The sequence below is a fragment of the Alternaria ventricosa genome, assembly GCF_023758065.1.
Source record: "Alternaria ventricosa strain BMP 2768 chromosome Unknown scaffold_7, whole genome shotgun sequence".
In the NCBI taxonomy this organism is placed as follows: Eukaryota; Fungi; Ascomycota; class Dothideomycetes; order Pleosporales; family Pleosporaceae; genus Alternaria; species Alternaria ventricosa.
The window spans coordinates 989,459-1,016,260 of record NW_026055687.1 but is presented as its reverse complement, the minus strand read 5'-3'; the positions used below and the strand labels follow the sequence as shown (position 1 = coordinate 1,016,260).

The 26,802-nt window shown below is 52.7% G+C and overlaps 10 protein-coding genes across 10 annotated transcripts; 4 read left to right on the top strand and 6 right to left on the bottom strand.

The window, feature by feature from the left end:
* Positions 1-186: 186 nt before the first annotated feature.
* On the bottom strand, positions 187-5,892 carry J4E93_005111 (uncharacterized protein; the record flags this gene model as incomplete). Its single annotated transcript, XM_049343034.1, has 5 exons — positions 187-3,142; positions 3,195-5,277; positions 5,324-5,466; positions 5,516-5,705; positions 5,775-5,892. The coding sequence occupies 5 exons, from the start codon at positions 5,890-5,892 to the stop codon at positions 187-189; spliced, it is 5,490 nt and encodes a 1,829-aa protein (XP_049200034.1).
* Positions 5,893-6,283: 391 nt separating this feature from the next.
* Positions 6,284-6,759, top strand: J4E93_005110 (uncharacterized protein; the record flags this gene model as incomplete). Its single annotated transcript, XM_049343033.1, has 3 exons — positions 6,284-6,398; positions 6,454-6,685; positions 6,741-6,759. The coding sequence occupies 3 exons, from the start codon at positions 6,284-6,286 to the stop codon at positions 6,757-6,759; spliced, it is 366 nt and encodes a 121-aa protein (XP_049200033.1).
* Positions 6,760-6,837: 78 nt separating this feature from the next.
* LIA1 (deoxyhypusine hydroxylase) lies at positions 6,838-7,874 on the bottom strand (the record flags this gene model as incomplete). The annotated part of the gene is made up of 2 exons (XM_049343032.1): positions 6,838-7,348; positions 7,402-7,874. 2 exons carry the CDS (start codon positions 7,872-7,874, stop codon positions 6,838-6,840), a joined length of 984 nt encoding a protein of 327 aa, XP_049200032.1.
* Positions 7,875-8,416: 542 nt separating this feature from the next.
* Positions 8,417-9,684, top strand: J4E93_005108 (uncharacterized protein; the record flags this gene model as incomplete). Its single annotated transcript, XM_049343031.1, has 2 exons — positions 8,417-9,065; positions 9,116-9,684. The coding sequence occupies 2 exons, from the start codon at positions 8,417-8,419 to the stop codon at positions 9,682-9,684; spliced, it is 1,218 nt and encodes a 405-aa protein (XP_049200031.1).
* Positions 9,685-12,494: 2,810 nt separating this feature from the next.
* Positions 12,495-13,341, top strand: XYL1_2 (NAD(P)H-dependent D-xylose reductase (XR); the record flags this gene model as incomplete). The annotated part of the gene is made up of 4 exons (XM_049343030.1): positions 12,495-12,642; positions 12,694-12,823; positions 12,882-12,989; positions 13,044-13,341. 4 exons carry the CDS (start codon positions 12,495-12,497, stop codon positions 13,339-13,341), a joined length of 684 nt encoding a protein of 227 aa, XP_049200030.1.
* Positions 13,342-14,574: 1,233 nt separating this feature from the next.
* On the top strand, positions 14,575-15,489 carry J4E93_005106 (uncharacterized protein; the record flags this gene model as incomplete). The annotated part of the gene is made up of 2 exons (XM_049343029.1): positions 14,575-15,162; positions 15,214-15,489. 2 exons carry the CDS (start codon positions 14,575-14,577, stop codon positions 15,487-15,489), a joined length of 864 nt encoding a protein of 287 aa, XP_049200029.1.
* A 215-nt stretch (positions 15,490-15,704) lies between these two features.
* J4E93_005105 (uncharacterized protein) lies at positions 15,705-17,191 on the bottom strand (the record flags this gene model as incomplete). Its single annotated transcript, XM_049343028.1, has 3 exons — positions 15,705-16,571; positions 16,633-16,970; positions 17,008-17,191. The coding sequence occupies 3 exons, from the start codon at positions 17,189-17,191 to the stop codon at positions 15,705-15,707; spliced, it is 1,389 nt and encodes a 462-aa protein (XP_049200028.1).
* Positions 17,192-17,643: 452 nt separating this feature from the next.
* Positions 17,644-18,763, bottom strand: J4E93_005104 (uncharacterized protein; the record flags this gene model as incomplete). Its single annotated transcript, XM_049343027.1, has 6 exons — positions 17,644-17,839; positions 17,898-17,927; positions 17,975-18,068; positions 18,134-18,319; positions 18,374-18,551; positions 18,617-18,763. 6 exons carry the CDS (start codon positions 18,761-18,763, stop codon positions 17,644-17,646), a joined length of 831 nt encoding a protein of 276 aa, XP_049200027.1.
* A 2,302-nt stretch (positions 18,764-21,065) lies between these two features.
* On the bottom strand, positions 21,066-23,659 carry J4E93_005103 (uncharacterized protein; the record flags this gene model as incomplete). Its single annotated transcript, XM_049343026.1, has 2 exons — positions 21,066-23,393; positions 23,429-23,659. The coding sequence occupies 2 exons, from the start codon at positions 23,657-23,659 to the stop codon at positions 21,066-21,068; spliced, it is 2,559 nt and encodes an 852-aa protein (XP_049200026.1).
* Positions 23,660-25,098: 1,439 nt separating this feature from the next.
* J4E93_005102 (uncharacterized protein) lies at positions 25,099-25,866 on the bottom strand (the record flags this gene model as incomplete). Its single annotated transcript, XM_049343025.1, has 4 exons — positions 25,099-25,229; positions 25,280-25,328; positions 25,383-25,702; positions 25,776-25,866. 4 exons carry the CDS (start codon positions 25,864-25,866, stop codon positions 25,099-25,101), a joined length of 591 nt encoding a protein of 196 aa, XP_049200025.1.
* Between the last annotated feature and the right edge of the window lie 936 nt (positions 25,867-26,802).

The following is a 26,802-nucleotide window of genomic DNA, read 5'->3' as shown; positions in this document are numbered from 1 at the left end:
TCGATGCTATGCCTTTTCCGTTGAACGCCGAAAGCATGCTGGAACGTTTTTGAAAAAGAAAGCGTCCAATGCGCGTGGCATAGCCGACGATGCTGATGTGTTTGTTGAGATGTTGTAGTAGTTTTGGAACCGCCGCGTCAAGAGTATCCCTTGCTGTCGCACCCGGTGATTGACTGATCAGGGCTGCTAGTCTGAGTCGCCATCGCCATCCGGTGTGCGAGAATTCCTCTTCTTCTTGGACCCAGCAGGCCTACCCCTTGCCTTCTTCGGTGTGTTGCCTAAGCTGACATTGCTCTTCCTCTTCCTGCCACGACCACTAGTAGGGAACGGCGGACCGTCTTCGCCAGTCTCGATTGGCGTCTCATACCCTGCAGCAAGTGCATCGTCTCCTTCGACGTCAATGAAGGCCTCGCGATCAACATCCAGTAAATCTGCAAAGTCATAACATTGTTTCACCATGCTCTCGCGGCTATCTAGAGCGCGCATGATCGTTTCGAAGCGTTCCCAAATTTCCTTGCCAGTGACGAGGTTGTTACGATGCGCAGGCTTGATGTAATCTTTCTGCGGGATGGGCGCGTTGCTCTTCAGGGAGTAGCATTTTCGAACAAACGTGCGAGTTTCCCACACCATCTGCAGGATCATACAAGCTGTGGTAATCTGACGAAGTCTGTCGTTGCTAATTGTTGGAGTAGCGGGTTGAGGTGCTGTCGGAATTGGCGCTGGTAGCATTGATGGAAATCCATTTGTACCACTAGCTTCCAACATTTGCTGTTGGTACATATCTTGAGGCTGAGCTTGCACTGAATTCGCGTCTTGCCTTGGAAGTTCGTCCGCGATGATAACTCCTATAGCGGGCCCTGTGGTGTTCAGGACCATCGCTTCAACTGCATGAAGGAACACAGCAAGCTCTTCCAGGTGAGGGAAGTCAAGCAAAGCCAGATTCTCCAGACAGAAGCGCGCGTACAACACAGCCTCTGGTATGGTGCCACTCATATCCAGCTTTGAAAGGTCGAAGTCAACTTGTTTGCAAAAGTTGTTGATGAACTTTTTGAGACTGGCTTTCTTGCCCGTCTTCAATGCCTCAAACAACTTTGCGAGCTTTGGAGTGTGTGTAGCTTCGACCATGCCGTGAGGATCAGCGAACATGTTTAGTTGATACTTGAAAGCCATGTGTATGGCCTGCATGTACTCCTTTTCCAGATACGACTCTTGCTTCTCGTGAATGCGTCTATGTTCGTCGGCTGCAACTCGAGCCAGGCTAGGGTAAGGCGAGGTCGCAAGAGCGACAAGCGCAGCACCACACTCCTTTGGATGAACAAGACCTTGGCGACTGATGCTAGCGATGATGTCTGTGGCAACGACGGCAGCCTCATTCTTGTTCTCCAACGCAGCTTTTACGAAATATTCTAAGAACTTCTGCGCCAGATGCAGTGTGGCGTGGTCGTTTCCGGTAGCCGTAAAAGACGTTTCTAAGCGCGCGGAGCCATTAGCAGCTCCTTTGCCAGTTGCAATTTGCGCGCCAGTTTCCGAGCGCCGCTCAGCGACAGTGAAGAATTGCCTGAAGAAAAGCAGTGCGATGCGCTTCAGGGTGTCGTTTCCTTCGTTAACAAAGACAAGCTTGACCACCTTCTCCACTTCACTGCGCATGAAGTGCTCTGGCGACTGCTGGCATATGCCGCCCATGCTCAGCAGGGCTTGCTCGCGAATCTTGGGCTCCCAGATCTGCATGGTGAAAGGCCGGACCGTGTCTAATAGGAATAGAGAGGGAGGTGGTGGATTCTTCTGGTTCAACATCGGCTCAAGGTGCTTCTTCAGATATTCCTTTTTGTCGTGCTTGTTGAGGGATGCACGAAGCTTGATAGTAAAGGACTCGATCTGTTGGTCCAGACTGCAAACTTGACCAAAAGCACCAAGCAAAATCAGATAGGACAGGATAGTGTCAACCTTAGTGGCGGCTTGCTCCTTAGTCAAGTCCAAGAGTGGCCTAAGGTTGACTATGACAGAGCAGATTGTGGCGAAAATCTTGTCAGCATCCATGCCCGGCATCTCACTGATAGCCCACAAGCAGTGAATGACATCAAGAAGAGTTTCTCTGCTTGTAGGCCAAGCCATCGACGCACACTTAGCCAGCTTAGGCACGTTGCGCTGAAGACTTGCTCGAATTTCTTCTGCGAAAGCGTGCTGAAGTGGTGGAAGTGTCGGCAGCACATGCCGAAAGATGACGACCGTTGGCCGCACAAGGGCCACGTCATCGGTGGAGGCGATGGTCTTGATGTATAGCTTTAGATGCCGCAGGTGATCGAGCGTAAACAGTGTCGGTTCGATCTTCGCGAAAACACTGAGGGTGTTCATAACACGAGCTTGAGACTTGATATCCGTACCGCTTCCGGGAGCAATGGCTTCGTCGACCAAGTCCACAACTAGCTGTGCGCAAATCTTTCGGTTAGCAACCGGACCCTTGGCTTCAGGTGACAGACAGTGAGCGAAAAACTTCTCGAAAGCTTCCAAATGTACAGCGCTTTGCTCGATAGAGTTCAGGAGTTCTACCATGAAGGCTGCTCGCTGAGCACGGTTGAGCCTGTGCATACTGTCGTCGGTCTTGACATTGTTATCAGCTGCGGTCAACCATATCTCCTCGAGGACGCTGCGACCCAGCTCGGAAATTGCACTCTCGTTATCCTGCGAAGGGAGGAGTAGAGGAGCGGCAATCTTCAGCCTGATCTGATTTGAAGTGGAGCGGAGATAAATCTCTTTGAGTAGCTTGATGGCCTTCTTCTTGGGGCCGTTTGAGGGATCTGTGGTCATTTCCAGAATTTGTGGCAGCACGTGGCGCTCGAGAGATGGTTCTTTGGCCAAGCAATTCGACAAGAGCGAAAGCGTCGCCTCTCGGACCATCGGTGAACTGTCTCTAAGTGAAGGGATCATGTTGATGACATGTTCTTCGGAGATGACCCGAGGGTCTTTGTCCAGCAGTTGTTGCAATCCTGCTGTTCCTCTCGTCCGAAGCTTCGAAGAGCTCTTGTCCCGGGCGTATGCCTGCATATAATTGACGATCTGCGAAAGGTATCTGCACACCTGGCTTTGTAAAGTGATGACGCCCGCGGCAAGTTTACTCTGATCATCTGATACAGATTGAAATTTGCTATCAAGCACAGTCAGCTGGGGAGCGAGCCTGGAAGAGTTGGAAAACTTACTACTTCTGACCGAGCCACTTCGGGTCTGCAATCATGCTTTCCAGACATTGCTGAACAGTTTGTATTGCTTGCGGCCTGTGATTGGTATCTTCATCTGGAACCGTTGGAAAAGTCTTGACGACAGCTGTCAGCCACGAGCTGATGTGACAGCCAGTCGCTGCCTGCAGATGTGGATCTTCCTGGGAGGGGCGTAAATCGAGATAATCGACCAATGATTCAAGTACCATGCGGTACGGGCCATCGAAAGCTAGCAGATCCACATCATTGACCCTCTCCTTGACATCTTCGCTCATAGCGTCATTCACAAGACGATCTAGTCTTGACGACAGATCCGATTGCGAGATGTCCAGCCTTTGCTTCATCTTCTTGAGTTGGTCTCTGAAATCGATCACGCCACAACCGATCCTCGCCATTGTTGTGAGTGCCATGTCTTTGTCGACCACGGAGTGTTTGTTTGCTGAGTCGTCCTTGAGTATGTTAACCATACGTACCAAGAGGCTCTGCAAAAGTATGACGGCAGCCGGCCACTGGGGAGAACCAAGGACGTTACAGAAATCGTCGATGAATAAGTCCAGAAGGTTGCGGAATGGCTTGTCGCCCGATTTGGAAGTATTCGAGGCTTTGTCGCACAGTTGGGTTACAATATACATTGCCGTGCTGGTAGCTTCCATCGTTAAGTCTTGAGCAATCACTGCCGACGTCCGGCCGGTGCCTCTCTTTGGGGCTTTCGAAGGTGCTTGGCCAGGTTCGTAATCGCTGACATCGTCTTCAATCATGTCACCAGCCACGTGTCCACCCTGCGACGCAAGACGAGTGCTCGGATTCGTTGCGACTACTTGGACAAAGCGCATGAAAAGTGCAGATATCGTCATAATCGGGACTTCACGAGCCGACAAGAATTGCCTCGCGCTCGCCTTTTTGTCGGGCAGCTTTTCCAGGTTGCCTAGAATACCATTTAGAATCGACTGTCGTTGGCTTGGGTATCGAGCAAAAATCTGGGCGAGAACATCCATGACTTTCTGGCGGAAATGCTCGAACTTCTTTATACTAAACACCGAATCCTTCTCGTTGTCGCTGTTCTGCTCAACGAGCAGTTCCAACGTCAGATACTCCAAAGTGTTGAGTGCCCGGTCCGGCAGGTTGTATTTGCCCATCAGCGTAGCAAAGCGGGTAAGGACTGCTCCACACAGTCGCAGCACCATCTGTAGATCTGACCTATGAGCCGATGCTGCAGTGAAAAGGTCTTGAGCCTCGCCAGACCGCCGAGATTGAACGACAGGGACAATGCAGGCATTCTTAATTAGCTTCGTGAGGTCAACGATGGAATCGATAATGTCCTCTCGTCGCATCCGATAGTCGTCACGACCCTCAATCATGGTTTCCAGCAGGAGCTTGGATGACTTGAGCGCGAACTTGGCTGTTGTAATGCTTTCGGTAAGCTCTGGGGTAGCCTCATCCCGTGGAAAGAGCCCATTCTTGGTTGCACACACGACAGCGGGGTGTAGCAGTGATTGTATCTCCATGGCAAGGTCCACAGGAAGCGCATTGAAGCGGCCGAGACTGACGACACCAGACATCTTCTCGGAAAGAGCGTCCATTGAGCGGGGTTTGAGAACGTTGAACTCGCCGTCGGGAGTTGGGGTTCTGGTGAAGTGCAGTGAACCATCCAGATCATCCTTGTCTTCGCTCAGACTGGTGACGAGAGAGTTGAGAATCTCAATTTTCCCATCAGCGATGTCTCGTTCGTGGGGTCTCAAGACTGCAACGCCGCTCTCGGCTCTGTTGTCTTCCTTCTTTTGTGACAGACTCCCAATCTCGATGTTGTCAATGTACTTGTAGTCTGTGCGTGGAACCGCTTTTGGCTTTATCATAACGGCCGGACCAGGAGGCCGCACTGGTGTGCTGCTGGGAACCGATGAAAGAGCGCTTGACGAGAAGGGTAAATCTATGTTTTGCGTGAAGGCATGGCCGTTGGAGGTGGCCTGGGGCGGTGTGGGCGCTGGGCGCGGCGGTTGTGGAAGTTCGGCTTTTCGGGAAGGTGCTGACTCTGATCGAGGCTGTTCGGGTGCTTTGACATTGGGTGCTGTCCTTGTTAGTGGCTGCACGAAGGAGATGACAAAGAGGCCTACCCGTATATGCCACATCCGTCTGGTCGAAGAGCCTGCGCGCGAAGGGGCTCAGATCAGAGATAGCGCTGCGAGTATCTCCGTTGGTGTTCTTGACGGGACTGTCCGGCGGAGGGGTTGGTAGTTGCGGCATGGGCTTGAAGTGACTGTGCGTGTTAGACGAGACTTCCAGGTACGGCAAGAGCGTGAACCCACTACTCTGGCAGCCTATCGCGAAGTAAGAGGTTGCGAAGCTGGTTGAGGGTATCATGCAGATGCTGCGCGGTGGACTGGCCTTGGATCTCAGCGTTCAAGATTCCGACAGCCTTCTTTGCGGCTTTTTGCTGCTCGGGGTTTAGGGTAGAGGGTGGCGTGGGAGGCTCGGCGGTTGGGAAGGGTATGATTTCTGGCGGTTATTAGCCAGGTGAGAGAAAAGCGCTTGGGCAAGGTGCGCAAGTGAAGTAGAGTGACGCACCGGGCGAGAAGGGGATGATGGAGGTAAAGGGCGAATACGGAAGGGCCTCATCCACCGTGGGCGGAGGCCTTCTGAACGGGAGCCCACCTCCGTTGCCATGATGCCAGTCGCCATTCATTGCCGCTTGTGGTGTTGAGCACTTGTGGACAGGCGCAGTCGAGGTGTGGTGGTGGACTTGGATTGGACGGGTTGGGCATGCGGCTATATCATCGTGCGTGCGCGCATGCTATGTTCTGGTAGCTGGCCAGTCGCTGCCTGGTGAACCGATGGTAGCAAACGTTGTAGAAGTTCCATGCGATGCGACGGGAGCGTCGAATGCATGTGTGGTGGTGCACGACATTCAGACGCGTTCTCACCGCCTGCCATTCCCGTCCTAGCTTGGCTGCAGCCGCGGAAGTCGCGATTCCCTGTAACTTTTTTCCTCAACTCCAACACCAATCACCCGCCCCAATACGACAAATCGACAAATCGACAAATCGACAAATCGACAAATCGACAAATCACCCACAATGTCGGCTATTGGTAGTCTTGTCTTTTGCACCGATTGCGGAAATCTTCTCGATGGATCCGCCGGCAAGCAAAACGTCATCTTGACTTGCGCGGCATGCGGAGCGCAATGTAAAGGTATGCGCTGTCTATGTTGCGCATGCGGAAGAGTAAAAGATTTAACCGACCGCAGATACATCATCCAAGACTGTCGTCACAGTTTCCAAGCCCACCGCTTTCCCGTCGTCGCTGCGCGCAAAGAGATCCGAGGTCCAGACCATATCCGAGGAGGACGTTCAGACGAGCAGCGTCATCAATCATCCATGCGAGAAATGCGGAAGAGAGGAAGTGCGATACTACACACAACAACTGCGAAGCGCAGATGAAGGAAGTACTGTCTTCTACGAGTGCGACTGCGGTCACAAGTACGTTCAGTCGTCCATGTCAAGAGCTGAGCTTATGCTAATTGCTATGTTACAGATGGAATACCAACAACTGAAGCGGAAATTCTACCTATGTGGCCATTTTAAATTCTAGATACCCCGAACGCCGTATACATGCAATAGCTTGGGCTGCGCTAAGCTGCAACAGCTTGCGGCACGATTGCGTACTCCATCTCTCCGTTCTTCTCAAACTCTGCCATGTCAAGTGCTACGACCACACTGTCCCGCACCACCTGCTCCGGGTCGTTCAAAAATTTACGCAGAGTATCTTCGACACCCTCTTCGTCGCCCAAGCTTCCAAGTGCCTCAGCTGCCTCGTGTCGGACCATGCTTGCCTCCTTTGTGTTACTGAGCGCTTCTGTAAGACTGGGGATGGATGCGGGATGCGACAGCTGTCCGAAGACAAAGGCGATTTCGTGGCGGAAGAGAGCAGATGGGTCTGTGAATCCGCGAGCGAGCGCCTGTACGGCCGGAACGGCCGTTGGGAGGTCGGGCGGCGAGGAAAGATCGCGCAGGGCGAACATGGCTCGGTAGCGGTGGAACAAGGGCAGGGAGGTGTCGAGCAGTGTCTTTTCAAGTTCGAGGATCGATGGCTTCTCGGTACTCTGTGGTAGTGGTGGCGCAGGGTCGATGGACGTGAAATCGCTGTTCAGTTGTCAGCGGGCAAACCAAATACATATGAATTGAAATAGGCATACCTCTTCTTCAACTTCTCCTGTCCCTTCTGCAGCCCATGGTCCCACTCTATACGGTCCACAGCAATGTCGCAAGTCTCGCGTACGACATCGATCTCTTTGACGTCGTCCCTCAACGCCCTTAGCAGCTCAAGACTGCCCTTGTCGCTCAGTGCACCAAGTGCCTCGGCAGCCTCGTGCCTACACATGGAGTCCTCTTCCTTGTCCTCCAATACGCCCCTCAAGGGCGCGATGGCAGCATCGTGTCCCGACTGGCCCAGGCAGTAGGCGAGTTCGTGCTTCAACAAGGCTGATGGCGATGCGAAAGCGGCGGCAATGGCCTCGATGGCGGGGACAGTCTGCGCATTGGGTGGCTGCAGGCCTGCAAGGTGCTTGAGGGAAAAAAGAGCGCGAAAGCGGCGGGCGAGGGGCTCCGACTCCGAGGTGAGAATGTTGCGAAGCGTGGGAACTTGGGTGTCCTGCTCTGTGACTGCCATTTTGTTGCTGTGAGAAAGAATAGTAGCCGCGAACTTAGTTCTTCACGTAAATGTCTTCCGAAAGCGGCTCGACTCTTTTTTGGCGGGGATGCAGAGATCTGGTGGGGTGTCAAAGTTCCATCTGATAAGATCTTCACCGCACCTGCACCAGGGCACCCACCTGCATCCACCTTGGCCGGATCCGGTTAGACATAATGTGACAGCGTGGCAGACCAGTTGACCGAGTCCAGGGCTGCATGAGCCATGCAGGAACAAGCCGCTCTGTTCACCTTACTTTCACTAGCTATGACTCCTTTTTGCCCCGTCTTTGCTCCCCGTGAGTGAAAGACTTAGCAGGTCAACAGCGCATCAAAGGGACAAAGACTATACCTGGGCCTGCCGCATGGGGAATCGAGTAGCCTCACCCTCACCTTCACTTCACCGCGACTTCGCATATCGACTGCAAACCCCCACCACGCTCCTTACACGTCACACCCACGACGACGTGACGGGGACACTTCTTTTACGCGACCAGACTCGACCGCTTCCACCTTCCACTTAATATGGCGTTTCTTCGCGGAGTGTCCGACTGCTTCTGGAACTATGTCAGCCCGCGCAAGACACAACAGCGCCGGGACAAGCCGTATGCCTTCAAGGTGCCTGCGCTGCCCACTCGATCCGCTGCTCTGTCAAAACACACCACACCACCGCCTACACGAGACATGAGCCCTGAAGCGCACGTCAAGACCCGGGGACTCAGCCCACCGAGCACTCACTACGATATCGATGCGACGCTGCTACCGCCCTCCCCACCAGCTTCGGCCATGTCGTCCAAGGACCTCGAAGGAGACACCCTGGTCGCGCATTCGTCCGCCGCACTCGCAAGAGAGTACGACAACGATGGCTCTTCGGCCGACTTATGGGATGCGAACGAAGAGACCATGGTTGTTGATGACGGCACCTACATGGTCTTACAGAAGAAAGTCAATCACGACCAGGAGCGCCACAGACAAGATCAACAAGCCCGTGAGCTGCGTGACGCTGGTTGGTCTGAGGACGCGGTCTTTCTTTTTCAGAAGCTGGGCATGCGTGGGTTTGAGCCACTGATGCCCATTAGCTGGATCAATGATCTCGAGACTGTCCCCGCAGACCTGTTCACCGAGAACATCGACAAGGCCTTCATCAAGCCAGCTTGCGGTACCGATTACAGTGGTATGTTACAATCGTGTAGTAGCTAAGAAGATCTTACTAACAGTGTCCAGCGCAGCATGCTCTCGAGAAGCTTTTCGATCTGGGCGGTGTCGCTCGCGACGCCTGGCAGACGCGGACGAAGCGCGCTCCCCACTTCCAGATCGGCAAGGCTGTCAAGGCATACACAAAATGGGCAATGAAGGATGGTAGAGTCGAGCATCTCTGGTCTCAACTCCCGCTATTCCAGACTGTCACCTTCTCAAGGCATGTACACCCAGCCGTCGCAGAGCGCAAGATGATCGAGAAGCTCGGTCGACTACACGAGCTATGGTACGACGTTCTGCAGATCGACGAGGCAGCAGCCCGCGGAGATGCTATCGTGCCTGAAGTTCCGACCCTCTATGGTATCACTGCAACGCACACCGTCGTGGCGTTCGTGAGCTACGCGCCACCAACCCTGAAGAACGAACAGCCTTCACTGCGTTTACTCGCCATGTACGACTTCATGCAGGAAGGTTGCGATGTCTGGAACTCACTTGCTATCTCCATCTTCATCATTCACGCGAGGAACAGAATGATGCAGCTGAGGGAGTGGCTTCCAGAGCCGGAGGTATCAACCAGCGAAGACCCCGATCTTTGAGCGACGAACACGAAACGAAACACACAACACACGAGAATGGAGAATGAGATGACAAACTACATAATGAATGAGATGGATATGGATATGAACGATGGACACGATTTCAGTGCGAGGCCTTTTGCTTCTAGATATACCCGGTTATGAGCGCAATACCCCTAGTTTTCTTTTATTTCCTTTGTCAGACTGGCTGAACGACTGATGTCGGGCTTCGCTAAAAGAGCTGGAGACGACGAATACCCCAGATTGCGTCACTTTGCACATGCCTCAACGCAAGCAAGCTTGCGGTGGTTGATGTGACAGAACGAATAAGATGAAATTGATCGGAACAATTACATAGTAATCAAAGCAAAATTTGATATAACATACAATTACACTACTTGTCTGATTGTAACCCTGACTTAAAACTCCACATTTCGTGAGTTGGTGTCTCTTCCCCTTATATCCCCCGGATCCTTTCACCCTGTCCCCGAGGCGGCTTTTGTGCCCTTAGATCGCAAGACATCTCCTATTTCTCCAAGTGTCATGCCGTACGTCCTGTTCGTCGGACCATAGATGCGTCGGAAGATGCCAGGAAAATCCGGATGGAGGGCAGAGTGAGCGTTACCAAGATCAAACCCCGGATAATGGACGTTGGTGTCGATTATGCTATCACTCTCCCAGTACAGCTTCCCCTTAATTAGACATCCTTCCTCGGGGTCCACACCCAACCTGCTTCTTGACAGATCCTCAGATCTTCGAGCTTCTTCTCCAAATCCAACACGCAGTCCCTGCAGTGTCCTGAGAAGATGGTTATGGAGTTGGTGGGGTTTTCGCACGGTAGTCGGTATCTGCTTCCTGGATCTGCGCCACACATGGTGAACGGGTTGTCGTAGACTTGTGTGTTGTGCTCGCACGCGGTGTGGTGGTAGAAGTTGCGTCTGCACATTGTTGTTAGATTGTGAGTTTTGGCGAAGATGTAGGCTTGAAAATGGAGATTTGACTGGGAGATTGGGGACTGAGGAAGTTGTTGGTGTTGTTAGTGATAGCGAAAGACTAGTTAGTAGCAGAGGTTGGAGAATACACGCTATTCAGTCACAGTGAATTCGAGTTTGCTACGTCCTTGTCGTTGTTGAGGTGAAGTGAGAACTTTTCTAGAGCACCTTTGAGTACCCTGCAGCAAGTCATGGTGAAGCAAGATTTTGAGCTGCTATGATCGCAAGACCTTGTAGGAGCCTAGTTGAAGAGTGACAGGTTATGGTATTATCGAAGGAGTGCAAGTACTCAGCAACTGGGGGTGGACAGTTCGTTACTGTCGGCTCCTTGCCAAGGTGCAAAGCCCAGCTCACGTGATGTTTCACTCAATCCGACCTCCATTGTACCAACCTGCACAGCGTGCCCCTTCATACTCGGCGGTTCAACCAAGCTTCCACGCATTCACCTTTCACCCACCGGGACAAGACATCTTATACAATACCAAGAGCCTGGGCAAGCAAGCCCGCTATGCGGTGTCTAGGCTGTAGAATCCGGGGTACAGACGGCTATGTAAACATTTACCGTACGTGATGGCGCACAATATGGCGGGTAAAACGTGATTGGCGCGTAAAGTTCCCCGGATCCCCAGGACTGGCTGCTATTCTCCGGGATACGGGGAAATATCGTGTTGTGATCACCTCGCATTACGCAAGGGGCGCAGCGTACATGTGAAGAGGGAATTGCGGCTGCGGTGGTGCGAACGTGGTGATGCGTCGTTTACGGATATGACAGCCTTATGTGATGACATGCAAGAACTCATTTAGACGTTCTTGGTAACAAGGGGCAGTGATTCGGAAAGCCTGCCGTATATATGAAGTCAGGAGATCGATCCATATTCGCAAGATCTCAAGGACCAGGGACAGTGATCTTGCGCAGCCGGGCTGAGGGATCGAAGAGCTCATTACGATCTCGTAAATATGATTGCGGATTCGTGCTGCCGACATGTTCGCTGATTATGCTGGTCCAGAATGAGCGCAGTAACGGTGAGAAGGAGACAAGCGGTATGCGGCTCAAGCAAGATGCAGGCAAACGTCTCTTGGCAACGCGCTTGGACGCCCCACGAAAATGTTGCGGTCCTTCATCTTTGGCTGTAACATCGCCAACACCTCACGAACTATGCCTGAAGTACTGCATATCCTGCTAAGCTTCTTGGATATCGAGTAATCACCTTAGAATGTGTAAGAGATGCGCCTTTTGCCGCCACTGCCAGCCTTGGAAGCGCCACAGGTGTCACGCGGCTTCACATAGATTACCAACTCACAACTCCACTGTTCGGTGTTCACGCCAAGACGTTCTTTAACCGCAGGAAGATTGTAAAGGCGGAGAGCTTGGCATATGCATGCCATAGAGCTTGGGAGCACACGTGGATGGGTGCTTGCCAGGACAGTCGTAGCGCCGCCATGACCCGAAGCCCACTCCACCACGGAGATATTGACATGTAGGTTAATGACCGCCCGGTCTTGTCCCGTAACCGTTTGTTTCAAGTTACAGACCAATCACACCGGATGCTGCGCCGGCATTTCGCATGCCTTTCTTTCCAGAAGCCAAGCCCGGCATAGTAGTGTTTCTCCTATCGCAGCACTTGATCTACATCCTAGCTGCTAAGAGACGGACGGCCGTAGTGATGGCGAGAATGTTTGTCTTGGTCCCGCCAGCAGAACCGGGGCTACCCCATTGAACCACCAAGCCGCGTTGTGTAGTGGAGCAAAGGCATATAAAGCCATCTTGAGTCGCCTCGTAGATCACCACCACGATCAAACATCTCCTTCGCTTCCTACCACAAGCAACTCATTTTCAAGATGGTCTCTTTCACCTCCCTCGTCACCGCTGCTATTGCGGCCACTGGCGTTTTCGCTGCTCCCGCCACTGATGTAGCTGCTCGTTCGTCTGGTGACCTTGTTGCCCGCCAGAGCACTCCCAACTCTGAAGGAACTCACAACGGCTGCTGTAAGTCGAGCTATGAGGCTTTGTGTGAGCGTTAGCTGATCATGTGTCTAGTCTACTCTTGGTGGACTGATGGTGGCTCCCGCGTCACCTACACCAACGGTGCCGGCGGAAGCTACAGCGTCAACTGGGGAAGCGGTGGCAACTTCGTCGGTGGAAAGGGATGGAACCCTGGATCCGCCCGGTATGTCAACTCAAACAACTGCATGCTTGATGTGACATCTTTGCTGACCAGGTATCAGCACCATCACCTACTCGGGTACCTACAACCCCAACGGCAACTCCTACCTTGCCATCTACGGCTGGACTCGCAACCCGCTCGTCGAGTACTACGTCGTTGAAAACTTCGGGTGAGCAATGTCCCCGCACGGACTGTATGAGAGACATACACTAACACCACAAAGAACCTACGACCCATCTTCCCAAGCCTCGAACAAGGGTACGCTGACCGCCGACGGCTCTTCCTACAAGATCGCCCAGTCGACCCGTACCAACCAGCCATCCATCGATGGAACTAGGACCTTTCAGCAGTACTGGTCTGTTCGCCAGAACAAGCGTTCCAGCGGATCTGTCAACATGAAGACTCACTTTGACGCCTGGGCCAGCAAGGGCATGACTCTTGGTAGCCACTACTACCAGATCGTCGCCACTGAGGGTTACTTCTCCACTGGCTCTGCTTCCATCACCGTCAACTGCCCGTAAGCTTTCCATCGAGGAAGGACTCAAGTTCCTCAAGCGGCGACGCAGATGATGTGATGGTGTGAGGGTGTGATGATGTCCAAGATCGTTCACTTCGCTGGCGACTTCTTTACTGTAAATATTATCTTATGCTGGCTTGCTAGCACGAAAATGTCAAACTTTTGCCATTCCACAAACCAATTCCACATCGCTGTCATTCACTGGTGTCAACTCTTCACGCGCACGACATACTAAAGCAATGCGCGAGACCGAACTTGCTTTCTCATATACATTTTCTGGATATTAGACTTAACAATGTGCTTCCGCCACTGCATACAATACTCATGCCGGGACACACTACTTCGCGCTTTACACCCTATCACGTTATACTCGCGAGCCCAACGTTCCATCATAAAGCGTCAATGCAACAAGGTCGAAGATCGATTCCACCCCGAAAATAGACCGTGTCCAGACTGTCTGGAGAAAGAACAGGACCGTATAAGTAGGGAAGACAACAAAGGCAAGAAAACATGGGACCCTCGTTGGCCAGGTGGCCCGAAATGGTCTGGCTATCGCGGTGTAGGAGGAAAAGATAGTTACCGCGACGATGTACCGCAGTAGGTAGCAGATGTGAGAGACCCGTCTGCGGGGTAAAGTGAGGTTGATGGAAGTTCGTGACGTCTCGATAGCCCTGGAGGTGTCGAAGCGCCCGTCATAGCCACGTCTGCTGGTCAGCTCACCTTTACCTCCTCTCTCAAGCCTATGACAGCTGGCAGGTACAGTAGAGGCCCCACCTAGATCTTCTTACTTATATGTTCCTTCATACAACTACTGCACCTAGTCATCAGCATCCTCTCGACTTCGCAGTTCATATTGCAACCTATAATATCTCACCTCGTCACTTTCCGAAACACAAAAAGAGCTCACGCTATGACACACACATCCGGAAATCTCCAAAGGTCGTCCGACCACTACACTCTGGCGGAGCTTCAAAAAGAAATCGCACGAGACAAAGATTGGCGAGCAAAGTTCCGCTACCTACCCAAAGCCTTGAAGGCCGATCTCAAATTCCATGTAATAGTTCGAACTCAGGGCAAGAGACAGCTGCTCATAGGCTCTCAAAAAAGCAATGAACAAGACCGGGTCTACGCCCGAGTGTACCCTCACTCCGCGAGTGGCCTCCACAATTTGGTGAACGTCTGTTTTCACGGTGGTATTGCAATAGGGATGCATCGAGCGCAGATAAGGAATGACACTATGCTGTTGCAAGGGATCAAATACGTTGAGCCTTTCGACCAGCTGGACAACATTGGTAGCACCAAATGGCGTAAGTCACTACGCTTCTTAGTCTTGTACTACTTCCTCGAACAAGGACTTATCGACCGTTCTGTTTTCACGAAAGATGGGCTAGAGGCCTTGCAGAGAGCATGCACGAGCATCGCCGATGGGCAAATTCGGATTGAAAAAAAGCCAACACGCCCACCTCTCGTCGTTTCGAGACACGTTCAGACCACGGAAGCTCAGAAGTGGCCGAGGTCAGAAGAAGAAGACGAAGACGAAGATTTTGAAGGCCTAATCGTCAAGCGAGAGGATACGCCAGTCGTCCTAGTGAAAGCAACTGAGGATAGTTCTACGCGCGCGGTCAGTACCATGGTGCGAAGAGACGACAACGTTGCCGCAAGGCCTTTCCTGAAGATATTGACCACTCAAAAGAACTCAGAGAGAAGTTACGGACATGTGTCAGCTGCATCTATGTTCGTAGGCGAATCGAAAAGGAAAAGGTCTGCGGATGACCATGTCATGAAAGAGAAGGAGCACGACGGAGAAGAGGATCCGAAGCTGGTGGTAAGTCGCATGATGATCATCTGAAATCACTGAAGTTAACACGACTCCCAGTGTAGCCGCTTCAAGCGCCTAGCACAAATCAAGATTGAGAGCCTCCAAAAGGAAGCAAGTGTGATCCAAGACACGTTAGATGTGCACACCATGTCACTCAACGAAGCTGTAATGGCAGTTTCGAGTTATGAGAAGGCTCTCCTAGTTGCAAAAGCAAGGTTGGAGGCAGTACAAGCTGCAAAGACCGCCACGGAGACAAGACTTGAGGAGGTGCGCAGTGAGGTGACAAAGAAGAGTTGGATATTCCAGGAAGGCTTTGAGTCTTTCTACGATTGAACAACTTGAGGTACCAAAACATTGAAGGCTTTTTACCAGGAGTTTCAGAAAAAAAATACTTTACGGTTGCGATTTTAGGTGTTGGCGTTGGAGTTTTCACGGAGGCTGCGGAAATAGTAACTGATTGTGAACAAAAAGTCTGCGCTCAATCATACTATGGGCCGTGAGCATCATAGCAAGCTGAAATAAATTACAATCACACGAACTAGCCCACCTTACAAGTGCGCGGCGACATCGGTGTAGAGTGGCATCGTACCCGGAGTCGTCGCAAGCGCTTCCTCAATGATAGACAAGGCGAGATCGATCTGCTCCTCTGTAACTGTGATCGGAGGCGCTATCCGGAACACTCCACCAAACGATGCCATTGTGGCCAGCTGAGCCCACAAGCCCATCTCTGCGATCTTTGTCGATACTGCGGCCCCGACTTCCGGTGCACCAACCTTTGTCTTTCTGTCGCCAACAATCTCCATTCCAGCCATTAGACCGCGACCACGAACGTCGCCGATGCAACCGTAGCGTGACTGCAGTTGCCGCAGTCCTGCTTGGAGCTTTACACCGAGCCTCTTGGAACGAGCGCAGAGATCATCTCGCATGACAATCTCGAGAACCTTGTCGCCCACAGCCGCTGGAAGGGGATCGTTGATATGGGTTGTATAGAACAAGAAACCGTTGTCTTTGGCATGCTGGGCGATGGGGTTCGATGTCAAGACGGCACTGAGTGGTATGCCGTTTCCAAGGGTCTTGCTGAGTGTCACGATATCCGGTATCACGCCTTCGTCCTCGGGATGATGTGTGAATGCAAACATGTCGCCGGCTCTTCCAAGTGCCGTCTGAGCTTCATCAACAATCAGAAGCATACCTCGAGCGGCACAGTGTTCCTTCAAGGCCTTCAAGTATCCAGGTGGAAGCTCCAGCATACCGCCACTCGATAGAATCGGCTCAACGATAGCTGCCGCAAGCGAGCCGCAGGACTGTTTGTCTACAAGATCGAAGCCGTAGTCCAATTCAGTCTTCCAATCGTGCGTACCGTCAGCGTGTCTGAAAATCGACCGATAGGAGTTGGGTGTTGGTAGCGCTAGATTCTAAATGTAGGCGCATGAGGTCAGTGTATGTCTCACATGCAGTTAACGCAGATACACTTACCCCAATCATGTTGGGACCGTAGCCTGACCGTCCGGCGTGATACTGAGCACCAAGCGACCCGCCTGTCATGCCATGCCATGAGGCAGCCAGACCAACGATCTCCCATTTGCCAGTGTAGAATTTGGCCAGCCGAATTGCGGCTTCGTTCGCTTCGCCGCCCGTGCTCAGAAAGAAAGCTTTGTCGAGCCCAGCCGGCGCGACGCCAGTCAATCGTTTCGCAAGATTGATGACTGGGGGACTGATCATCCCACTGAAAAGATGATCAAGATGTTGCGCATGATCCGCGATCACTTTCACAACCTCAGGATGGCCGTGTCCGATCAGAGTGCTCATCTGGCCTGAAGTGAACTAAATGCAACAATTAGCGGTGTGTACTTGAGGCTTTCCGGAGCTTGAAGCCACCTACGTCCATCATTCGGTGACCCGATGCTGTCTGCACGTTGATGCCGTCGGTGGAGGTGATGATCTCAGGATGGAATGCGGTCCCATATGTAAGCAGATTGTCGTCCGCATCGCGCTGCAATTGCGTAATGTCGGCGTCTGCGTATGGAAGAGGCATGATAGTGTCTATCTCGCTGCAGCTGTACTGGTCGATGGGACAGATGATGTTTGGCGTTGCTTGTGTTCCCCATGTTGCTGAATAGCTGGGGACTGGTTATATAGACAGTCTTGTATGCAGTCCCAGGCGCCATCCCACGGAACGATACGCACGAAGACGCATTGCTGTGTTTTCCGACGGAGACGCTGGAAGCATCAGAGTAGATACACGTGACCCTATCCCGTCGGAAAGAAGGTGCAGCCATGGAGGTGGCAGGGGATGATAGCGATAAGCATTGAGCTAACTACGGCTGGCGCTTGAGCCACGATGACGACGCGAAACCCGAGAACGCGACCGCGACCGCGCAACTTCGGGAGAAACTGGAATATGCACTTCTACAGCTCAACAGCCGCGCACGCTGCATCGATACACACTGAACCCGAAATTCCATGATCTTCATACAACTCACATCCTCAGCCCGAGCTGTAGTTACTCTCGACCCACCCACCATCAATGGACCATGACGCTTTCGTAACGTGCGCGGCCTCATCGCCGAGCAGGAAAGCGACCGATCCTGCGATCTCCCATGTTTCTGGAAGCTCACGGTTCAAGATACACGGAATGTTGTCTTTATTCAGATGGAATTCTCCAGCGGCCGAGTTGAAAGGCCTAAGTATCGGAAGTCAGTGGCTGTCTCACGCTCAGTCCGTACAGAGACAATACTCACTTCGTCATCATCTCTGTGTTGAAACATCCGCTGCCTACAGTTAGCTCAGGTCGACTTCAGCCATCTAAGTCACTTACGGGCACAGCGCGTTGACTCTGATTCGCCTCGACGCGCCTTCGAAAGCTGCAACTTTCGTAAGACCAATGAGCGCGTGCTTGGCGGCGACGTATGCTGCAAAGGTGGAGATGCAAAGTCAGCGTATTTTTTGTATGCAGTTGGAAAACCTCGGTATTTACCTGACGTGCCAGGCGTTCCGTAGTGGCTCGCAATGCTTCCAACATTGACGATTGAGCCACCGTCCTTGATAACCTTCATTTCTTCTTTCAGACAATGAAAAGTACCGACAACGTTTACATTGAGCAGCCTGGCGAAGTATTCTGGGTCGAGCTCGGTTATAGGAAAGATCTCGCGTTGCTCCACCGCTAGACGACTCGATCAGAAACACATCCAGTGTCCAGAAGGCTAATTGAGCTCACCAGCGACGTTTGCGGCACCATCGAGCTTTCCGAATCTAGCCACAGTCTCCTCGATCCAAGACCGAACACTGTCTAGATTGGCGATATCTACGACGCACGTCCAGTACCGGTCCTTGGCGTCTGGAAGCTCAGCGTCAATCTCTTTGGTGGCTTTGGACAGGTTGTCAACCGACGTTGCCTAAAGTTTGGTGTACGAAGTCAGCACACGGTTCGCGTGTATTTTACTACAGGAACATTACTTACACACATGGATACAGTGGCACCTCGTATCAGCAAGTACTTGCTAACAGCCAGACCCAGTCCACGGCTGGCTCCAGTTACAGCAATGACCCTCCCCAAAAAAGGAAGGGTATTGACAGCATATGGGAGGGTCTTAGCCGTGCCGTTCATATTGACAAGCCAGGCTATGAAAGATATCAGGTAGCATCAGTTCGACAGCAATGTGCCGCTCATATATCTCACGAGTCAACAGCCATGTGCGAACCCTCGTTCAAGGCTGCGGGCCACGAATCGCCAGCACAACCACGCCACATGTTCATATGCCGAGCTCCTAAACTACGTTCCCACATGGGAAACTGCGACCCGTTCGAGCCGCCTGCACTAGATCCTTCAGTGGGTCGCGGAGGTGTGTGCCGCTTCTCATTCGGGAACTCCCCGGAACTAGCGCAATCCATCTGCCATTGCTGCCGGCTGCCAGCTCCACCAGACCGTTATCGCACGCTTTCGTCGTCAAAAGCAGCCTTCGAAGATCCGGTCATTGAGTAGTCGTCTATACGTCTCCCGTAAAATCAATACGACCGCCGACAATGGAACAATGTGCAGCCAGATCTCCTTCTACCATATCTGGAGGTGGATGACGTCGCAGACGTTATCGGTAGATCGAGCGATGCTGGATGTGAATTAGAATGGTTTTATCGGGTTCATGGATGCGGATTGGCCCTGCAGATACCTACCGGAAACGAGCGATGGGAAATGAAAATGCTAGCACCTAGACCTGTTGACATTCACAACCACTCCAGCGGTAACAGGCGATGATGAGGCGCAGGTAGGTTGTGTGATTGGACAGACTAGTTCGGAGGTTATAAGCATGCACCTCTCCTCGACTGTCACCCTGCGTATCTCAACCTGCGCGCGCTTCCTAGAATAGCGAGGATGAGTGCGACGTCAGTCTACATAGCGGCACCACCGCCTGGTCAAATCAGACATACCGTCAACCCTCCGAACCTTCACAGAGAACTGGCCGCTGTTGGAGTCTCGACGACCATTATTGCTCTAGTGGCGGTGATATTACAGCTCTTCACACGAGCTTATGTTACCAAACTGGGAATCCGTCTCAACGATTGTGAGTCTCTCCAACAATCTACCAATTCAAGAAAGTGGTCTTACTGAATCTCGGTGACTAGATATAGTAGTATGTGCAATGGTATGCAGCCTTGCGCTGTTGGGGTGTAATTTTCCGCGTATGTTCCATCGCTACCACTGCACTTTGCAAGGCTAAGCGTGATACAGATATGAAGTCCGGCTTGGGCCATCATATGTGGGAAGTCAAGACGGAAGAGTACATGGTACCTTTCCAGAAAGTGAGCATGCTTGTTGCAGCGTTCCGACTGCGACACTAACGAAACACGCAGTGGACACTGGTCGGCACAACCCTTTACGCGACCAGCATCGCATTTTCAAAACTTTCGATACTGCTGTTCTATCTACGCCTGTCGCCACAAGTATGGTTCCGCACACTGGTTTGGATCCTCGTGGCGGTGGTGGTAATCTACGCCACAGTCTACGATCTCGTCAGTATCTTCGGCTGCAGACCGATAGCCGCGACATGGGATCTTAGACTTCTTCCTGGGGCTACATGTCTTGATCAGTTGACCAAATACATGGCGCTCTCCGTACTGAACATCATAATTGATGTCTTGACACTGATACTTCCGATACCCATTGTAGCAAGACTACAGATGCCGCGGAGACAAAAGATCACTGTTTGCGGTATCTTCGCGACTGGTGGATTGTAAGTCAAACCAGTCATTAAGAAAAGCTGAACTGACCGTACGCGTAGCGTCTGTGCCGTCGCGATTCGTCGAACGACCCTACTGAATCCTCTCATGGTCTCTGCCGATTATACCTGGGAGGCAGTCGAACAATTTCAATGGTGCTTTGCCGAAGTCAATGCTGGCATAGTCTGCGCATGTGCTCCCGCTCTTAGACCGTTCTTCGCGCGCTACCTCCCTAGCCTTCTGAGTTCCCGCTTTCGCAGCAACAACCGGGATGATGCTGGGTCAAATAACGACGAAGTAGCACCACCGGATTCGTACAGTCGATACCATATCAAGGAACCGTATGAGCTGCGGCTACGGGACGATGTATCTGAATTGACAGCAATGACTAAACACAGTGGTGTGGATGATGAGGCACGGCTCTGGCAAGATGCTACAAATCCAGGCGGGAAAACCATCACTACCTGTTCTGTTGCTCACGCTTGTTAACGTTACACCTTAACCGCTCCTTCCATCTTTGCTGTGCCGCATTCCGGGTTCTCGTATCTCTATACTCTTTTGAGGGTTCTCCTGCTACTCCGTGTTATGGTCAAACTTTACAATTGTGTTTTTGACGGCTGAGCTTCAACACCTGATTTGATGCGAGAAATAGAAAACAGACATGGGAGAGGATCATTCGCTTGGTACCTCTATATCTACTTGATGAGGTTCCCTCTTTCGTCATCATCAGTCTCCTCTTCACTGTCTGTTTCATATTCGCTCTCCTCCTCTGTTTCTTCCTCTTCGTCGGTTTCCTCTTCACTGCTACTCTCCTCTTCTTCCTCGGCCAGCCAATCGTCCAGCGTCTTCTCTTTCTGTGGCACTTTACTCGCACCACCCATACTAGAATCTCCGCCCATGCCGTTCAGACTTCGTGGACTCAACATACTGTCTGGCGTCATCCTGCTGCTACCACCTGCTGCAGCGTCTAACCTCTCCGCCGCTGACATGTTCTTCGCGGTCTCGTATGCTGATACGTATGTCGAAGAAGAGTTTGAGACGACCTCGTCGCGTAGAGCTGGATCTGGTTCGTCACCTTCTTTGACCCAACGGGGCAGATCCTCATAGCCTCGTAGACCACCTACACCGCCTTCGTCGCCGATGACGAGACTAGCGCTGCCGAGCACGTAGCCCTTTCTGGTCTCACTTGGGCTGGGAATGTGTGGTACTGGCTTCGGCGCGAGAAGTAAGAGCGAAGCGAGTTGTGTCGATGTTGGTGTCGCTAGAAGTGCTTTGTAGACGCGAGCGCGGTCGCGGAGATCGTACGAGGTGTCGTACCTCACGAGCAGGAGAACGTAATTGTATAGAGCTTCAATAATGTGTGGTTTCTCCTCTTCAGGCTCCGCGTTCTGTGGGGCGGACTCAAGATGCTCGTCCCTAAAGCCGCCTTGGTCTTCTTGAAAATCATCCATGAGCGACGGACTCGGTTTGGGCTCTTCCACTTTCGGCTCTGGAGGAGGGTTTGCAGTCAAGTGATGTACATAGACCTTCGCTGCCAACAGTACGATTTGGAGCTTTGCCGGCTCAGCTTCATCCGCGAAGCCTTTAACAAGGATACGTAAGACATCAGCAGCGATGTTGTTCTCTGGGTCGATCCCTGCAAACTCTCCGACCAGCCATATAATGCTTGCTCGTGCCTGAGGGCTCGTTGCTGCGTCCAAATGTTTAGCTAACCGGACTACAGTTGTTCGGTGAGCGTTAGGATCTCTTTGGATCAGATGTCGGATGACTTCCAGCGATTCGGCTACCAGATGAGTGTCGGCAGATCCGATGTGCTTTAGCAACAGCTTCAGACATCTTGCGGAGGTCTGTGGGCTTGTTGCAGGGCTCTGCGAGCAGCGGCCGATTGCGCGCACTGACTCCTTGACCAATGCTGGATCCAAGCTTCCAGAATGGGAGAAATGGCTCAACTCAGCCAAGATCAGGCTCTGTAGTCTTAGAGGTGCATGAGGGAATATCAGAGTAAGCAGTTCCAGTTTGAGCTGCCATATATGTGGTGCATCGGTTGACCGCACCAAGAAATGTGTGTAGTACTTGACGAATGGCTCCGGGTGTGTCAGGCAGACTTGCACGATATTGTACAGTGCAATGTGCTGAATGTCTCCTGCAGATCTCAGGAGAGATATCAGCGGGCCAATGGCCTGCGTCAGGTACTCCGGGGTACCAAGATACAAGTACGTCCTTGCCACCGCTATCACCACAGCCGCGTTCCGAGACTGCAAGAGTGACTGGCAGCCTTTCAGCAGCAGTTCGAGGTCGGGATCTAGCACAGCAATTTCCTCCATATCCTGTTCTTGTTCCTTTTCCTCTTCTTCCGAGTCGCTTTCCGAGTCGTAGAAGCCTTTCGTCGACTGTGTAGGTTTGCTATTGGTGCTGGCCCCAGCTGCCTTCTTGACCTTCTTTGTCCGGCGCGGAAAGCATTTTCTTGCATATATCATCATGAGCCGCAGTGTAGCCAACTGCCCCCACTCATCCATGTCGACAAGTTTTCGTACTAATGAGCGGTAGTGCGGATGTATGAGATCCAGACGTTCAGGACATAGCTCCAAGAAAGACGATACAGCTGCGCCCGTCACGAAGTACTGCTTGTCGCCCAGTAATGTCGAAAGGTATTCCAATAGCTGCGGCTCGGTGTTTGGATCCAGCCTGTAGCACTTTGGTATCGCCAGAGCTGCTGCCCTCCTGACATATGCTGACATGTCTCCAGAACCGCGCTTTATGCCCAAGCTCACAATCTGGCTAATCACAGGCACCCTTATACTCGACATGACGCGTAGGGCGAGGGCGCGAAGCTGAGGATTCGTGTCCGTGAGCGACTTCTGGATCGTATTGATGGAGAGGAGCGCGGTGTCGGGTTCGTGTTCGGCATGTTGGAGGAGGTAGATGTAGACAAGCTTCTTGACCTGGAGCGAGGGGGATGCGACGTTCTTGATCACGTGGGAGAAGAAGGGCAGCGTTTGCGAAGGCGGCTGTCGGTAGGACATCTAGATGCACTGTAGTCAGTTACTACACGTCCCACAGCGTCCAATGGGCTGGTCTCGGGACCGTGGCGGGGCCTTCCTACAGTGACGACTCTACGCAGTCCTTCAAGCACATCGCGCTCTGATCTGCTGTCAAGGAGCTTCTTGAGCTGGCCCGAGGGCAACTCTTTTGTCGGCGCTCGGCGGACATTGCTGGCATCGCGGGCGGCTTCGAGGGTGAGGTCGCGGGCTGCAGAGAGAGACCAGTGAGCGAAGTTCGAGGGATGCATGACGGCGGCACCAAGCAATTACATGTTCAGAAGGCCTACAGGCCAGATTGAGGAACAGAAAACGGGCAGCAGATCTGTATGAAAAATGTGTAAGGCGCCATACCTGTCTCCAGCAAGCTCGATATGCGACTGATGGACTCCATGACCGCGACTTGCGCCTGGGACAGCGCTTCGGTCCGGAGCGTGCGCGCTTCGTCTCTGCGCACAAAGGGGAGGGCGACTATGCAGAGTCAGGTAAGGTAGGGAGCAGGTTCTGGGCCTGGAGATCGTGATTGAAAGTCGCGGCGTGCATGCCCTGGGTGTTCTGATGGATGGCCAACGGACGTGGTGGGGTGGCCCGGGGCGCGGGTATTGCCGCCGATTGGCACCTCCACGCCTGTCACGTCCAGCCCAAGCTGTGCTCCCCGAATGAGTATACCGATGACAGCCAGCACCGACACATGACAGCCGACAAACTTTCCACAAGTAGCCTTTCTGTCATGTCGCCAGCGCCCGCGCCAACAGTGCTCTACCCGCTAACCCTCCCGGCCTTGCTTCGCTACCTTCTCACTACGCAGTCAGAATCATGTCCAACACTACTGATCATTTGCTCGAGTCGGGATAGCTTCCTCCAAGATCTTGCAACATCACTGCACAGTCACAGTGAACATGACGCGGATGGTCTGGAGCAGTTGGTTGCGCCAACCCTTCAAAACTTACTCACGACACGGCATGTCAAACTTACATTCTGCGCGTCTGTGCAGGCCTTGTTAGCCTACTTGACCGCATATGGTCGGGCTGGAACCAGTGTCGCTACCGAGGCCGAGGAGGAGGAAAGAGTCGTCTTGGTGAATCCACTCGCTTTGCATGCCTCAACATCTTCCTTCTCGGCCCAAGGCCTGTCCAGATGCTTCTCGGCGGCAGCAGAAGTCGCGCTTAAACAAGGTGTAACACTCCATATCGCTGAGTGCGAGGGTAGGCGCGAGCGTCAAGAGCCCGAGAGTGACGACACAGACATGGAGAGTGATGCCCAAGAGCCCTCCGCGGAAGCACGCATGACAGATCCATGGGAACAGGATATCTCCATCTTGAGTATCTCGGCTCGGAAAATCGGATCTGGAAGCGGCGACCGAGCATGGGCAGGTCGTACGGTCAAGGCGAAGACGATAGCTGCCAGGTGGTTTCGCTTCTACAATATCGACGAGCAACAAACATACGCAGACCAAGGATGAAAGACAACACGCTCTAGTGACCAACTGTGAAAGATTTCTGCTGTTCAATTCGCCGTGTGTGAGCCATCAAGCTGGACTGTTGGGCCCATCTAGATGGTCGGCCGTCGCTTCGTTACTTCGTGGGAGCTTAAGCTACCCTGGATATCCATCGCTTCCAATCGAAAGAAAATGACACCTGCTACATCGATACATGAACGTCCCCATCAGCCAAACGCATGCGATCGCAAACTACCAGTCCTTCTTGATGTCGAATGACCACTTGAACTGAAGATGGGTGTGGTTGTCATCGTCGACGAACTTGGAGACGGCGGTGTAGTGGCCACGGCCGAGCATACCGGAGGGGGCAGTTTCAGGTTCGACTAGAATAGGCATTAGCGGGTCGTGAAAGATGACATCGCCTTGTACATACACTTCTTCTCGTAGTATGGCTTCTCCTCGGTGCTGGGACCGTATGAGCCCTGTCGTGGTTGTTAGTGCTTGCTCAGATGCTCTCCTGTAGTAGATATGCTTACCATCATCTCCTGGAGCTTCTCGCTAACACCCATGCGTGAGACCTTCTGGAGGTACTTCAGACCAGACAGGATATCGTGTTGCACCTTGAACTGTGCCTTCATGCGGAACCGAGCACCTTCCTTGATGGAGAAGGGCTTTTTCTCAAGAGCCTCGACGGCACCGGGGGCGCGTAGGTCGATAACGATATCATCACGGCCTTCGACTTCGAGAGCGAGAGAGAGGATGATGCATCGGCGAGGGTCGTTGGGGTCGGAGATGTCCTTGCCTTGTCCAAGACCAAGGGAAGCTTTCCACTTCTGGAGGGACTCGTCGTTCTGGTCTGTCGCCGCACGTGTTAGCCATGTGTGCAGGCGACTACCTAGGTAGCTCCCCGGAGAAGTTGTGGAACCTACCCAGCTGCTGGTACTCGTCAATGGTCTTCTTCTCGCCGACCTTGAAGCCCTCGGTCTGCTCGGCGTGGAGGTCGTCTGCGTGGTCGGCCATGGCTGGTATCGGTGCGTACTGTGGAGGTGAGGGTGGATGTTTAGGGCAAGGCAACAAAAGAAATGTTGTGGAGAAGTCAAAGGGTCAATTGTAGGAATGAGGGGCGCGGCCTCGTGTTGAGCCTCGCGGTTAGCGGGGCACATTCACCGCTTCAGCACGTCGGCGCGTCTGATTGGCTGCGTTCCTGGTGCTTGCGGGACCCTTCAGATATGCCGCAGCTGTCCAGACTCTTGCTGCAACACGACCATGTTCGCCATGGTCCTGTCCTCAGGCAGAGAAGATTCTTGACGTGTGAACTGTCTCATGGTCGAGCATGGACCAGACCCCTCTTGTTCTTTTTGGAACAGGCCACTTGTATCTGCAGGGTCGCGTCGCATGCGCGCCCACGGGTGGGAGCTTCTACCAGACTGACAACTTGTCGGTAAGCTCTCGAGCTGGAGCTGGAGCTTCGTGACGTGGTTAGCGCTATCGGTGGTAGCGTATGCATCCCGTCCCGGAGATATAATACTAAAGGAATGGTACCAGGTGATGCCCGGGCAAACAACCGATGTGGAACAGAAATCGTCTTTGTAGCTGGTTTGCGAAGTGAGCATACCGTCACTTTGAGCGCCCCAAGTAGTTGTGAAGAGGTATTGCCGCGCGCGACCAATGAATCACGAGTCCAATTAGCCATCCTAGCCGCCGACATCCTCTCTAAACAGCATCAATTGAGGCTGCATTGATCGAGTTGAAGCATTGCTCGCCGTGTTTGGATGTGGAAGGGAGATGCCGTCCTCAGCAACGCGTCACGAGAGAAGAGCGGAAACGCGTGACTTTGGGCGCTTTCCGCATTGAGCCCGTGGAAAGACAGGCGACGCTTCTTCGGGCCTGCTATGCCATGACAATATCAGCACGGCCAATCGGTAAGCACTACCAGCATTGCAAATACACTAGAAA